Source organism: Microplitis demolitor, chromosome 5 (genome assembly GCF_026212275.2).
Source record: "Microplitis demolitor isolate Queensland-Clemson2020A chromosome 5, iyMicDemo2.1a, whole genome shotgun sequence".
Classification (NCBI taxonomy): domain Eukaryota; kingdom Metazoa; phylum Arthropoda; class Insecta; order Hymenoptera; family Braconidae; genus Microplitis; species Microplitis demolitor.
The window spans coordinates 21,252,505-21,266,844 of NC_068549.1; the positions used below are offsets into that span (position 1 = coordinate 21,252,505).

General features: G+C 28.4%; 1 protein-coding gene across 1 annotated transcript in view; it reads left to right on the forward strand.

Annotated features, from left to right (window-relative positions):
- The first annotated feature begins 564 nt into the window (after positions 1 to 564).
- The window catches only part of LOC103579535 (dexamethasone-induced Ras-related protein 1), a 37,409-nt gene continuing 23,633 nt past the window's right edge, over positions 565 to 14,340 (forward strand). The window contains exons 1-2 of the mRNA XM_053739579.1: positions 565 to 645; positions 1,266 to 1,346. Coding sequence (XP_053595554.1) covers positions 565 to 645; positions 1,266 to 1,346 — 162 coding nt within the window. The remainder of the gene's footprint in view (positions 646 to 1,265; positions 1,347 to 14,340) is intronic.

Here is a 14,340-nt window from a genome sequence, read left to right on the forward strand (position 1 = left end):
CAAAATTGTGTAAAAATAATAATAAGAGACATAAATGACAATTAAGACTAATTTTGGAAAAAAAAAAATATTCCAAATTTTTGGGTTGGTCTGTATCGCTCACTTTTCCCGTATATTTATATATATATATATATATATACCACAAACGAATAGTCTTTGCAGGCGATTATTTGAGCAGTACCTCCCTATACAATATTTGACAAGTATTGTTCCTAAAACCTTTTGTCTAGGGTAAAATCTCAAATTAAAAATGTGTGGCTGTAAAAAATGAATTGAATCCCAGTATGATATCGCTTTTCTCATACACGTATATATATTTTAAATAAATTAACAACCAAATAAACGGCAAACGAAAAAAAAGGTACAAGTAAAATGTATAAAAGTTTTTTTACATCAGAATAAACGATAAAGTAGACAAGTTATCTCTATCGTATCCGTCGAGTGGTCGTAAAAAGTTGTGAGATCTCTCGAAATTCGCCAACGTGAGCAAGACAAGTCTATACAGTACATTATCCCTTTAACAGTAGAGATCAAGTCTACAAAATAATCATGGAATAAAAAAAAATGACACTGTTGAATAGTAGACCGAGTCATTCAACGATAATAGTACACTTAGGTTCGATTGTTAAAGATTTATTGGAGATTGTTCGCTGATGGTGAGTTAGTTCGGCACGTCAGTGTGAAGGTCGTCCACAGACGATGCAAAGGGACAAAGGTAACATGGATAAAAAATAAAAATATATATATATATATATATATATGTATACATACACACATATGGAACTCTATTATATATATAGAATATAAACGCGCAGAATCGTAGGATCGCGCACCAGCTTCAGTTTACGGTGGCGTAGAGTATAACGTGTATGCCATAGCGAACCACCCCCTGCGTCTTTGCTAGTGGTTCAGTCAACGGTTCGCACCGGCGGCTCGACCTTCTATCGTATATTTCTCTGTTATAACTCGAGAGTCTCGTTGATCAATGAGAACACAGAAGAAGATAAAACTGAGATAAAAAATATATTGTGTACACAAAGGATTATTTAAAAGATTTACACCAACAGTGACTGATATTTAACCGCGTATATATTGTATATTAATTGTGATTTTAATAAATAATTAATTAGTTAATCACATTATAAATATTATTATTATTATATTTATTGCGTGACTAAGCGTGTATGTTTATCATTTATTTCATAAAACTTGACAGCAAAGTAAAATAGTTTGATAATAAAATAAAAATTTAAAGGACCTTCTAGGTCCTTAACATCAGCTCAGTGTATGTCTCAACCCCTAAACGTCAGACTTTCGCCCTGCATCGCATCTCCAACGTTCCTGAGGTAAATCAAATACCAATACAATCTATACCAATTATCCAATATCTTTATTATTAATATTATTATTATTATTATAATATTTTAATATTAAAACTTTATTACTTTTTGTGAAATTTATCGATTGTGGTAAGTTGTTATTATAATCCTCTTAAATAGTTTCATAATTAATTTTGAATTTAATTAAATTAACCGTAGTGTGTATCGGAAAATATAAGCAATCCAATAAATAAAATTCCTTTGTCAGCAATATAAATTTGGATTTTTTTTTTTTTAATTATCAATAATGTTAATTTTTATTAAGCGTAATATTAAATTAAATACAATTATATTTTATATTTATATAATTTAACAAACCACAATCTTTAAATAAATTTTTGACGGAAATTGTTTGAATAAGTAATCAATATCATTGAGATCTAAATTAATCAATTGAGTCGACTGATAGTTCCAGGAAATTGATTTTGCTTTAAAGTTACTCTCGGTAAGATTATCAAAGATACTACATATATATACATATATATAGATATATAGATATTCACTACAGTTATCATTCTATACAACTGAAAACGGAAGTTAAAGAGATAATATACACAAGTGTTAACAATGTCATACACTATAAAAAATGGTGTAGGTGTTAAAATTTTTGGTGTTAAATTTTAACACCAAAAACGGTGTTAAAAAAATTTCCCGGTGTTAAAATATTAAACTTACTCGATCATTAAAATTTTAACAGTATTTTTATTAATAAATTAAATTATTGGTGATTGAAATAGTGAGGGTAATTTTAGTGGGGGTAATTTTTGAATTAATTATATATAACATAAATAATTATTCAAATAAGTACATAGCAAAATTAAAATTTCCTAGATAATATTCATTGAATTGTTATATTTTTTTATATGTAATAGGGAAAAGGGGGAGGGGCAAATTGGGCCCCTAAACGTTTGAGGCCTCAAAATTTAAAGGGGCTCATTTTGCTCCCCCCTTCACCTAAATTTTTTTTTTCTAATTTCTATACGAGGATTTTTTTAGACCGATTTAACACCGCCAAATTACACCACCTACACCCACGCGGTGTTGAATTGAGTCAATTTTTAACACTATTTTTTTTTTACAGTAAAAAAATAGGATGAAAGCAATCTAGACCAAATCGAATCTGATCGAATTTACCCGATTTTTATTATTACTACTATATAAGATAATGCATTGTTTTGTATCGATGTATCTTATGTCTGACTAGCAACACGTAATCTAATTCGACAACTCTCAGTGTGGTTCCTCCTGAGTACGATAAGTAGTCTACCCGCTGTTCTTGGACTCTGGCCAAATCGAGTATATATATGGCCTCTATATATGCTTTGTCTGTATGAAAACAGCTGTTACCTTACTTGTTGCACTACCAAAGAACCACTTAAACGCATCGATTTCATCTTATTATTGTCATGTATATACTATCATCATTTGCTTGATAATTGACATTTCAAACGCTATTTCTTCACTGTACGTCTACCACAATAGACATATTCATAATAATATTATTCCTCGTTATAGTGCATTTAAATGTCAATTATGCTGATGAAATTAATATTCATTATAACTATGTGTGTATATATATTTATATATTTATTATACTGATGGCTATTCGCCTCATTTTTCAAATTTATCAGTCCAACGACGGAACATCTCATTTATTATCGAAATAAAGAGCCTCCTTGTAATACGAAACGTGAGAATTTACTTAAAGTCCAGGAAGATCTACAACCACTACTCAATGTTCATATTTTAATTTCATTTTTGACAGATAAATTTATGAGTGAGTACTCGAAGAAAATTTCATTATCAAAATAATAATAAAATGTAAATAGTTTTTGATATTTAAAAAATTTTAAGTTACTTATAAACTTTTTTTCGCTGCATTTAAATTTTCGACGACTTTTGGAGCCTCTGAAAATTTCGGTGCATGAAAAATAATTTTTTTAATGGTATGGAAAAATAAGTTTGATTTTATTTAAATTAAAAAAAGGTATCATATTATTAGTACTGACGTTTTCTCTGGCTTTTCTTATGTATAGGGTATTCTATGTCAAGCCGAAAAATTTTTTAATATGCCATTTAATACTTGGCTAATGTCATAATCTGTTTCTGTAGGCGATAAAAAATATTGCGAGTATTCTTTACCCTCTTATCTTCAACCGTTTGCCAGATACAGATTTCTTAAAATTCGTAATCGTAAATCTTTTCAAATATCGAAAACTTTATAGTATAAATTTTTTTTTATTATATAATTTCCAGATAAAATAAAAAAGAATAATTTAAAATACCCTCACTTTTGTTTATCTAGATTAAAATTCACGTTTTAATCAAAGCCGATACTTTTAATTTTATCAGAAAAAAAATAAACTACAAAACCGTAGGCTTGAACAAAAAGTTAAGACCTCATAGTAAAGAGAAAATTTTTATTATAATCAATAAAAATTTAAAAAACATTTTGAATTAAATTTTCTATGAAATATTTTACTTTGCATAAAAATTTATCGAGTGACAGATTTACTTTGAAGTACGTCAGTTTTAATAGAATCAATTTTTGGATGCGTTATAATATATAATAATTTTAATTTCATATATATATAATATATATGACATATTTGCGAAATCACATGTCCAGTAATTCACTCAAATCATAATTTTATAATTAAGTTATAACAAGAATGTAGATATCGGGATTATTCAGCGGTTACGAGGATTGAATGTACATCCTAAACCTCTAAAACAATACAATGTTGATTGATGAGTGATTGCAGCAGATTATTGTGAGATTAGAAATCGAAGCTCTCTAGCATTGTATTATGGGTGTTTGATGCATCCATTGACATGCTCATGTTCCAGATTACCTTGATCATTCACCAATACTCATTCAACTAAGTGTGTCTTTATTCATCCATATATATATATATATATACATATATATAAATTAAGGGTGTGCAAATACTTCGAACTTACAAAGTATTCGTAGAGGGTTCACTTATCATGAGAAATTGCCTGCCTGGTTAACTCAGAGGTTCCTGGTTCGAATCCAGACCACGATATTTTTTTTTTGTTTAATTAATTCGTAATTAAAGTAAAATTTAAAAATTAAAAATTGGTTGCTATCAAGATAATGATTTTGAATTAAATTCTGGTAGAAATAGAAATTGTACTTGAAAAAAAAAAAAAAAAAAAAATGATGTCAAAGAATCTGACGATACTGATCTGATGATACTGATATATATATATATATATATATATATATATATATATATATATACTTTCTATAAAGTTCATGGATAATTTATGTTAAAGACTTTCTAAAATTAATAATCTTCACGCAAAGATAATTATTCATATTATTAAAGCAATTAACTCAGATGTTATGAATGGAAGCCACTGGTAATTAAATAAATACTGAGAAGTCGAGAAGGAAATATCAGTGTCATTGCATCAAGTAATTTTTGTTTACTGCAAATACTGCAATGAACTGACACGACAAATAATTTAATTTAAGGCGCGGTACATTAATTTCTCTCTGGACATATGACAAAGAGTATTGTCAGTAAATTGACAATTATGACACATTAGATTGGCATCTACTGTATATACACTGCTATTTCACTAGAGAATTTTATTTTTTCTATTTTAGCCATACACCTTGTACTTTATTTAAAATTTTTAAGTCCGCGAATCCTTCTTTTTTTAAAACTCTAAGCCCGGTTTTATGTTAAAGAATTCATGGCTTGATGGCCGGATGAGCTCGTCATGAAGTGAGGATCAAGGATGAGTGAGAGACGTATGTACGGAATTACATGCTACTTTGAATGACAAAACAACGGAATACAATTGACCTGACGTTGACGTATTACTTGCTAAATTAATCCCTCATACTTTAATATTCTCTTTTACGGTTTATATATATATCTAATATTGTATGACATTCCGATATATAGCAAGGTAATTTATATATCTATCATAATTTGTTGCGAAAATGAGAAAAATTTTCTGAGAGCACATTATTTTTCATAAATTTAACTCGCGCCTTTTTTTTTTTTAGATGCGATCACGCGAAAATTTTATTCTTTATTAGGAGATATGTTAATTTGGTATGAAACATATATTTAAAAATAGCAGTTATTCTAGTATAACTGATAAATTTTTCTCAGACATTTATTTTTAAAAATTACAGTCAAGTAGATATCGATGATAAACAAAATTTAATGTATATATAATTGAAGAGGCACTTTGGTGAAAGAAATAATATTTATTTAAGTTTTTTCAAGAGAGAAATATACTAAAGCTACAAGTTAAGCGTCAGATGTAACCGCAGACAGGACACTTTTTCTCATGTTAAATTTAATAAATTAAACTCAGCGAGAAACATTCGGTTTTGATGATAGGAAAAAGATTCATTTGAATTTCAAATAACCCAGGGAAACCCAAGTCTCTCAGAAAAAAGTAAAAAAAATTTATTTTATCACGATTTTTCTTGAGCAAGTGTAAATTAAACCCAGAAATTATTCTAACAGAAGAATAAAATTTTAAAAATTATTTAATTGCAACTTGAAACACAAAAAAAATTTAACGTTTTATAAAACTAAAAAAAAACTACACGGGAGTGTGGGGTAAAATGAGAACCTACTTTTTAATAGAAATTTTTTTTCTGAAAATTTTCTAGTCTCTACAAAGAACATGGGGTGAGTTACTCACTCTGAACAGTACCAACATTTCGAAATCCGTAAAAACTGCCAAAAAATTTTAATATTGTGTGTAATTATTCCCAAAAGAGACAAAGTTATGGACTACTGTGCATGGAAATGGTCACAATGTCAAGAGGAAAAAACAGGACGAAACTCTAGGATTCGTCTGCCTGAAAAAAAGTTTTTTTTTTCCGGAATTGACATCAGTTTTTTCTGCTAGAATCCGTAAAAATAGTCAAAAAATTTTAATATTGTGTAGTTATTCCCAAAAGGGACAAAGTTATGAACTACTGTGCATGGAAATGGTCACAATGTCAAGAGGAAAAAACAGGACGAAACTCTAGGATTCGTCTGCCTGAAAAAAAGTTTTTTTTTCCGGAATTGACATCAGTTTTTTCTTCTAGAATCCGTAAAAATAGTCAAAAAATGGTAATATTGTGTATAGTGATTTCCAAAAAGGACAAAGTTATGGACTACTGTGTATGGAAATAGTCACAGTATCAAAAGGACAAAACAGGACGAAACTCTAGGATTCGTCTGCCTGAAAAAAAGTTTTTTTTCCGGAATTGACATCAGTTTTTTCTGCTAGAATCCGTAAAAACACTCAAAAAATGTTAATTTTGTGTATAGTTATTTCCAAAAAGGACAAAGTTATGGACTACTGTGTATGGAAATAGTCACAGTATCAAAAGGACAAAACAGGACGAAACTCTAGGATTCGTCTGCCTGAAAAAAAGTTTTTTTTCCTGAATTGACATCAGTTTTTTCTGCTAGAATCCGTAAAAACACTCAAAAAATGTTAATTTTGTGTATAGTTATTTCCAAAAAGGACAAAGTTATGGACTACTGTGTATGGAAATAGTCACAGTATCAAAAGGACAAAACAGGACGAAACTCTAGGATTCGTCTGCCTGAAAAAAAGTTTTTTTTCCGGAATTGACATCAGTTTTTTCTGCTAGAATCCGTAAAAACACTCAAAAAATGTTAATTTTGTGTATAGTTATTTCCAAAAAGGACAAAGTTATGGACTACTGTGTATGGAAATAGTCACAGTATCAAAAGGACAAAACAGGACGAAACTCTAGGATTCGTCTGCCTGAAAAAAAGTTTTTTTTCCGGAATTGACATCAGTTTTTTCTGCTAGAATCCGTAAAAACACTCAAAAAATGTTAATTTTGTGTATAGTTATTTCCAAAAAGGACAAAGTTATGGACTACTGTGTATGGAAATAGTCACAGTATCAAAAGGACAAAACAGGACGAAACTCTAGGATTCGTCTGCCTGAAAAAAAGTTTTTTTTCCGGAATTGACATCAGTTTTTTCTGCTAGAATCCGTAAAAACACTCAAAAAATGTTAATTTTGTGTATAGTTATTTCCAAAAAGGACAAAGTTATGGACTACTGTGTATGGAAATAGTCACAGTATCAAAAGGACAAAACAGGACGAAACTCTAGGATTCGTCTGCCTGAAAAAAAGTTTTTTTTCCGGAATTGACATCAGTTTTTTCTGCTAGAATCCGTAAAAACACTCAAAAAATGTTAATTTTGTGTATAGTTATTTCCAAAAAGGACAAAGTTATGGACTACTGTGTATGGAAATAGTCACAGTATCAAAAGGACAAAACAGGACGAAACTCTAGGATTCGTCTGCCTGAAAAAAAGTTTTTTTTCCTGAATTGACATCAGTTTTTTCTGCTAGAATCCGTAAAAACACTCAAAAAATGTTAATTTTGTGTATAGTTATTTCCAAAAAGGACAAAGTTATGGACTACTGTGTATGGAAATAGTCACAGTATCAAAAGGACAAAACAGGACGAAACTCTAGGATTCGTCTGCCTGAAAAAAAGTTTTTTTTCCGGAATTGACATCAGTTTTTTCTGCTAGAATCCGTAAAAACACTCAAAAAATGTTAATTTTGTGTATAGTTATTTCCAAAAAGGACAAAGTTATGGACTACTGTGTATGGAAATAGTCACAGTATCAAAAGGACAAAACAGGACGAAACTCTAGGATTCGTCTGCCTGAAAAAAAGTTTTTTTTCCGGAATTGACATCAGTTTTTTCTGCTAGAATCCGTAAAAACACTCAAAAAATGTTAATTTTGTGTATAGTTATTTCCAAAAAGGACAAAGTTATGGACTACTGTGTATGGAAATAGTCACAGTATCAAAAGGACAAAACAGGACGAAACTCTAGGATTCGTCTGCCTGAAAAAAAGTTTTTTTTCCTGAATTGACATCAGTTTTTTCTGCTAGAATCCGTAAAAACACTCAAAAAATGTTAATTTTGTGTATAGTTATTTCCAAAAAGGACAAAGTTATGGACTACTGTGTATGGAAATAGTCACAGTATCAAAAGGACAAAACAGGACGAAACTCTAGGATTCGTCTGCCTGAAAAAAAGTTTTTTTTCCGGAATTGACATCAGTTTTTTCTGCTAGAATCCGTAAAAACACTCAAAAAATGTTAATTTTGTGTATAGTTATTTCCAAAAAGGACAAAGTTATGGACTACTGTGTATGGAAATAGTCACAGTATCAAAAGGACAAAACAGGACGAAACTCTAGGATTCGTCTGCCTGAAAAAAAGTTTTTTTTCCGGAATTGACATCAGTTTTTTCTGCTAGAATCCGTAAAAACACTCAAAAAATGTTAATTTTGTGTATAGTTATTTCCAAAAAGGACAAAGTTATGGACCTGTAGGTAGAAATGGTCACACAGTGACATAAGGACAAAACAGGACGAAACTCTGAGTTTTTCTTCCGAAGGTCATTGATATATTTAGATATTACATAGTAACCAATACTTTTACAATAAAAACAGTGAAGCATAAATAAATATAAAAGAAAAGAATAAAAAAGTGTATGTAGTCATGAAGAATGTAACGTTGACAATTAATTTTACAAAGCGTACTGGACTAGTTATTGGAAGCTCTGTTCGCCATTTTCAGTCCCAAGAGATCCACGCCTCAAGCTGAATGACTGTACTTTGTTTTCTCCACCCGAGGGCGATTAGTTTTCGGTCGAATTCACATCCCTAACATTCCGCAGTAGTCTAACGAAACTATGCCAAGAGAAATCCTAAAAGATTAACTCAAGCTTCAATGAAATCCTTTGATATAAGCTACCGAATAATTAACGATGTGTAAGACGAATAAGTTATACATATATACCTTCATATTATATTGTTATAATTTATAATACATTATGTCTTTATAAGCGAATTAGCCAACTTATTATTTAGCATGGGTATTTATTTTTCCGAGTACAAAGTCACAAACCACTCACACATTATGCCGTAGCTGCACAAAGGCTCGGCGAAAATCTGCCATTGAAAAGGCTGCTTTGACACAATTAAAAAATAAATTTATAAAACAATGACCTGCTATAAAAAATACTGACGTGTGGGAATATTTAAACCCGCTAAAAATATAGTACTTGTTAAATTTTATGTATTATGAGATAAAACTTTTTAAATAAATTATAAAAATGATATACGATTGTCTTGTTAATTAAACAATTTTTTTTTATGCAACAGCTGTAATGATAAAATATCACTCTTACGGTGAGTAAAATCAGTTTCTCTTGAGAATTTAGTAAGACAAAATTATGTACTTGCAAATAAGCGAATGCATATTCACCGAGAAAAAAAAAAGATTGAGTGGATATAGACTCGAGGGAAAATGTGAAAAATAGGGAGTAGCTGCTGAAACATGAGAGATAAATTTTTAAAATTTTCTCTAATATGGACTGAATCATTTTTACGTTTTAAATTTTATTCAAACGTCAACGCTATCTATATTCCGTCCGATGTATATGTAGTAACGTTTTTCTTTTAAATTTTCTTTGGAATTGTGTCAAACAGACTTAACGATCCACAATTCAAACGATTTGAGGTATATTAAATAGAAAAAAAATTTCTGGCTCGATTTATTGACAAATGTAGAAAAAGGGAGAGTGAATCTGGACCGCTGAGGAAATAATAGATTTTTGTGCATTTTTATACGATTTTTTTTTTTGTTTCACTTCCTGTTAAAGTAATTAAACTGAATTTCCGATTGCCATGGAAAAAAAATTTCCACAAGAGGACAAAACAGACCACTTCCGACAAAAAGTAATGAAATTATTTGTATCTAATCTAAGTGAAGAAAGAAATTTGTAATACTGTTGGTAATTGAAGATGCCGAAAAAAACATGTACTGAAAATCGGAACGTTTTTTGCGCAGCGAAACGAAAAAATTTGTAATTTGGCTGTTGATAGGTGGCTTGAGGAATAATTGAGTGGGACTACAATTTTCGGTTGACGTGCGAAACATTTAACGAATCATGATCTAGATTTTTTTCTTTTCATTTCGTTTTTGCAAAAACATGCAATGCAGTAAATACATGAATTTTTGTTTCGTGAAATGCAATCAATGCGATCTTCAGGTGCATGAAAAAACAAAATTATTAAAGATAGAGTTTACACAAAAAAAAAAAAATTTTTTTTGGCGCGATAAATTTTTTGTAATTTAAATTGAAAATAAAAATTTTCTTAGGAAAAGGAAAAATTTATTGAGACAAGTAAAAATTTCTACCAATAAATCCTTTTTTTCTGTGTACAGACATTTCAGAAAAAAAAATTAAAAATAAGAAATTTTTAGATACAAATTTTTGGAAATTCAAAATTGTATGAAAATAATAATTAGAGTCGTAATGAAGATTAACAATTTTTATCAATCGCTCGTAATGATCCGTTATGCCTACCCCTCCTCTGTATATTGTCTATTTCTGTCCCGTCATGTATTTAAAAAAAACATTAAATTTTTTTTATCAATTAACTTTTTTATATGACTGTTATTTAACACTAAATTACGCTTAATAAATCCTCTTTCCATGTTCTTGTTTTTTAGTTAATTAATTTATTAATTAACTCGCTTTTAAAAGTATCAATACATATATATATTTTCTCAACGTTATTGAACCAGGTCCTTATATTGAAAAATAATAATTACAAATATATCCGTCTTTTATAACGTGGAACTAATTAAATTACCATTTTATTAAATTAATTGTTCGCTCGTTCATTTACATAATTAATTTTATAAAAACTGTACTGACGTTTTTTTAAATTATCCGCGGCTAAATATAGATTTGAATTTAATTCAAAAAAAAATTAATCATTCGAAATATTTTTTTTTTTTTTACTGTTAATTTTAATTTTATTTGCAATTAAAATTTTTTAACTTGGTCTTTATATAATGGCTTATAATTAGTGGGTTTTAGATGCGCGGAAAGAAGTTGACCTCCAATTGAATGGAATTTTATACAGCTATGTAATATTTAGGGCTAAATGCTCATCCTTATTAAGTGAATTTTTGGCAACAGGCCATTTTTGAGAGATGTTGAATTTTTAAATTTTATTTCCACTGGTTGAACGTGTATAGCTGAAGGCTTATTCGCAGTAGCCCTCGTGGTAACAATCGAGTAAAATATTTATGTATGTGTGTGTGCACATGGGTCAATAATTTTTATATATTTTCACATAGATTTCAAAAGTATTCTGAGTATGTCAAATAATTTTTGTGCTTGAAAAAATACTAATAAAATTTTTTACTAATGATACAAAAGATAAAATGAAATATGGAAAAGCCGAATATATATGTACATTTCAATAAAAACCAAACTTCTGTCTGTTTTAACTCAAAATGATGAGTATAAATTATTTTTTAGAATTTTTTTATAAAAAAATTTAAAAAAATATTTTTTTTGTCGAAAACGAAGAAAAAAAAATGAGGTGACAAAAACTTCAACAATACCATTTTAGGAATAGTTTCAAGATTTATGTATCAAGATGTATGTATTTTTGTGAATGGACAGTGAGAAAAAAAATTTTTTTTCTTAGCTTTTTATATTCCATATTTCTCACTACAATAGTTTGAGTTATTACCTCGTTGTATCTGCAGTGTAATAAAATTTGTCGGAAAATGTTTGACCCTGCGAGATAGCCCCAAAACTTTTTGTTGCCTTGGAACGCGAAAACTTCAAAACATCGTGACAAATGTTTTTAAGCTCGTCGGGTTAAAATCTTATTTTTTTATGGTAAAATTAAAATATTCCAGGCATCAGAAGCAGACAAAAATTGATTTATAAACTTTTCAACGCTTATATACACGCGGAAATTTTTTTTCCAATCGAAGATCGAATTCCAAAATTAGAAATATTTTATTAAAATTTTTGAATTGTTCAAAACTGGCCCTAATGCGACCAAAGATGGTATGAATTAAAATTTATCAAAATCCAGTACTGCTGTTAAATAACAAACTCAAAAAAAAATTCGATTTTTGAAAATCGGGGTAAAAACAACAACTTTCCGAATATTTAAAAATTTACTGTTTTCTTGGCGGGAAGTAAAAAAAAAATGAAAAACAGCAAAATAAAAAACTAACACTTGAAAAATTAAAGTTTCTATAGCAAAAACGAACCCTTTGAACAAAAAAGCGTAAGATTTCAAGCCAAGACGGTAATTTTCAAAGGGTAATATTAAAATTACAATATAATTCGCATCTTTCATTTTTTTTCTTCCCAAGACCTTTTTTCAGCAAAACTTGTAATTTTTCAAGTGTTCTTTTTTCACGGAAAATACTTGCATGAACTTTAATAAAATAGTCAAATTAAAATTTGCTAAAAAAATGTTTTTTTTTTTTTTTTATTTGTCTAAACTCTGAGTTAATAGAAATTTATTAATTTCAACAAATAAATGAAAGACTGAATTCGATAAAAAAAATTCTCATGTGTATTTCGAGTAATTTTTCTATTTTCAACGATCTTTTGTTGACATGGGTTATTTTAAAAAATTATTTGAATTTAAGTAAAAATTTTGTGCATAATAGACATGTAGATTTAAACTACAGTCTCAGAAGAAAAGTAAATAGATAGAACGGTTTCTGTGACATAATATATGTCAATATTACATTTCGTCAAAGTTTTTATTTATAGTTTATTTCAAATTGTGGTACTAGAGATAGACTGTCGTACGTCGATTATAAATAGAATTTTCAATATTCTTAAAAAAAAAAAAAAAATAAAAATAAACTTTTAATCTTGAATTCTATTGACATTTCTATAACTTTTTTCTTGTAATTTTATTTATAAATCCTATTGATACTTTCAAGATTTTTTTTAATATATTTAAAACGCTCAGGAGCTTGAGTATGAAAATTTATATATACTTAATTTTTTTTTCTTGTTAATAGTATTTTGACATTTATTGAAGAAAAAAAATTTATCACTTAAAGAAGATATAAAATAAAGTGGACACCGTTAAATTAAAAAAAAAAATATATATATATATATATTCTTTATCGCTCAAGTTTACGTCCTTACATAGTAAAAGTTATTATAAAATTCTTTAGACTGCTTTTAATCCGTCTTAAATAAGTGAAAAAAAACTCATTTTATGACTTTTAGTACCGTACTTACAATCCTGAAATCTATATATATATATATATATATATATATATTACCTCTCTCAATTTAAAAATAAAAATTTTTTACTAAATCAATAACAGAAAAGATTTCCTATGTTATCAATAAAGTTTGGAATACATTAAATATAAAATAAATTTTTTTTTATCGCTTTTTCGTACACGGAGGAAAATATCTTAAAAATTTAATTATTCTTATAATTAGTAATTTTTATTATGTAGTATAGTAAATTTTACTATGTCATAAAAAAGTTGAACAAAGTTAAATTTTGTCAGTTTTTAAATTTTAAATTATTATTATTAATATGCTTATTATTTATGAGACGTGGACTAGTGTTGGTGTGAATTTTAAATTTTAATAATAATTTGGCTGCGCCGAGATTCGAACCCTGATCTCCCGCGCGCGAATTCTGCCCTCAGTCTGACGGTCCGAAGTCTCTTTTAAACGAAAGTTTCTGAACTTGTAATATATATTTTTGTACGCAATCTCTTCCAATTGTTAATTTTATCCGTCAGCTTTAGAAAAATTACAAACTGTACAGTAATTTTTTAGCTGCCGTCCAATACTCAATACTATTCTATTGATCCGATTTACAGAAATCGCTATACAAATGGTAACTTTTGCATACTGTATAGTATTTAGTACATACTTTTAGTTAATTTATATATTTTTACAAAATAAAAATCGTTAAATCGTATAATTAAGTGTATTACTCAACGTTTAGTAATAATTGAATATACTTTTAATAAAAATAGATATTCTATCAATAACGAACACGAATGAAATAGTAATAAAAGTAATGTAAAT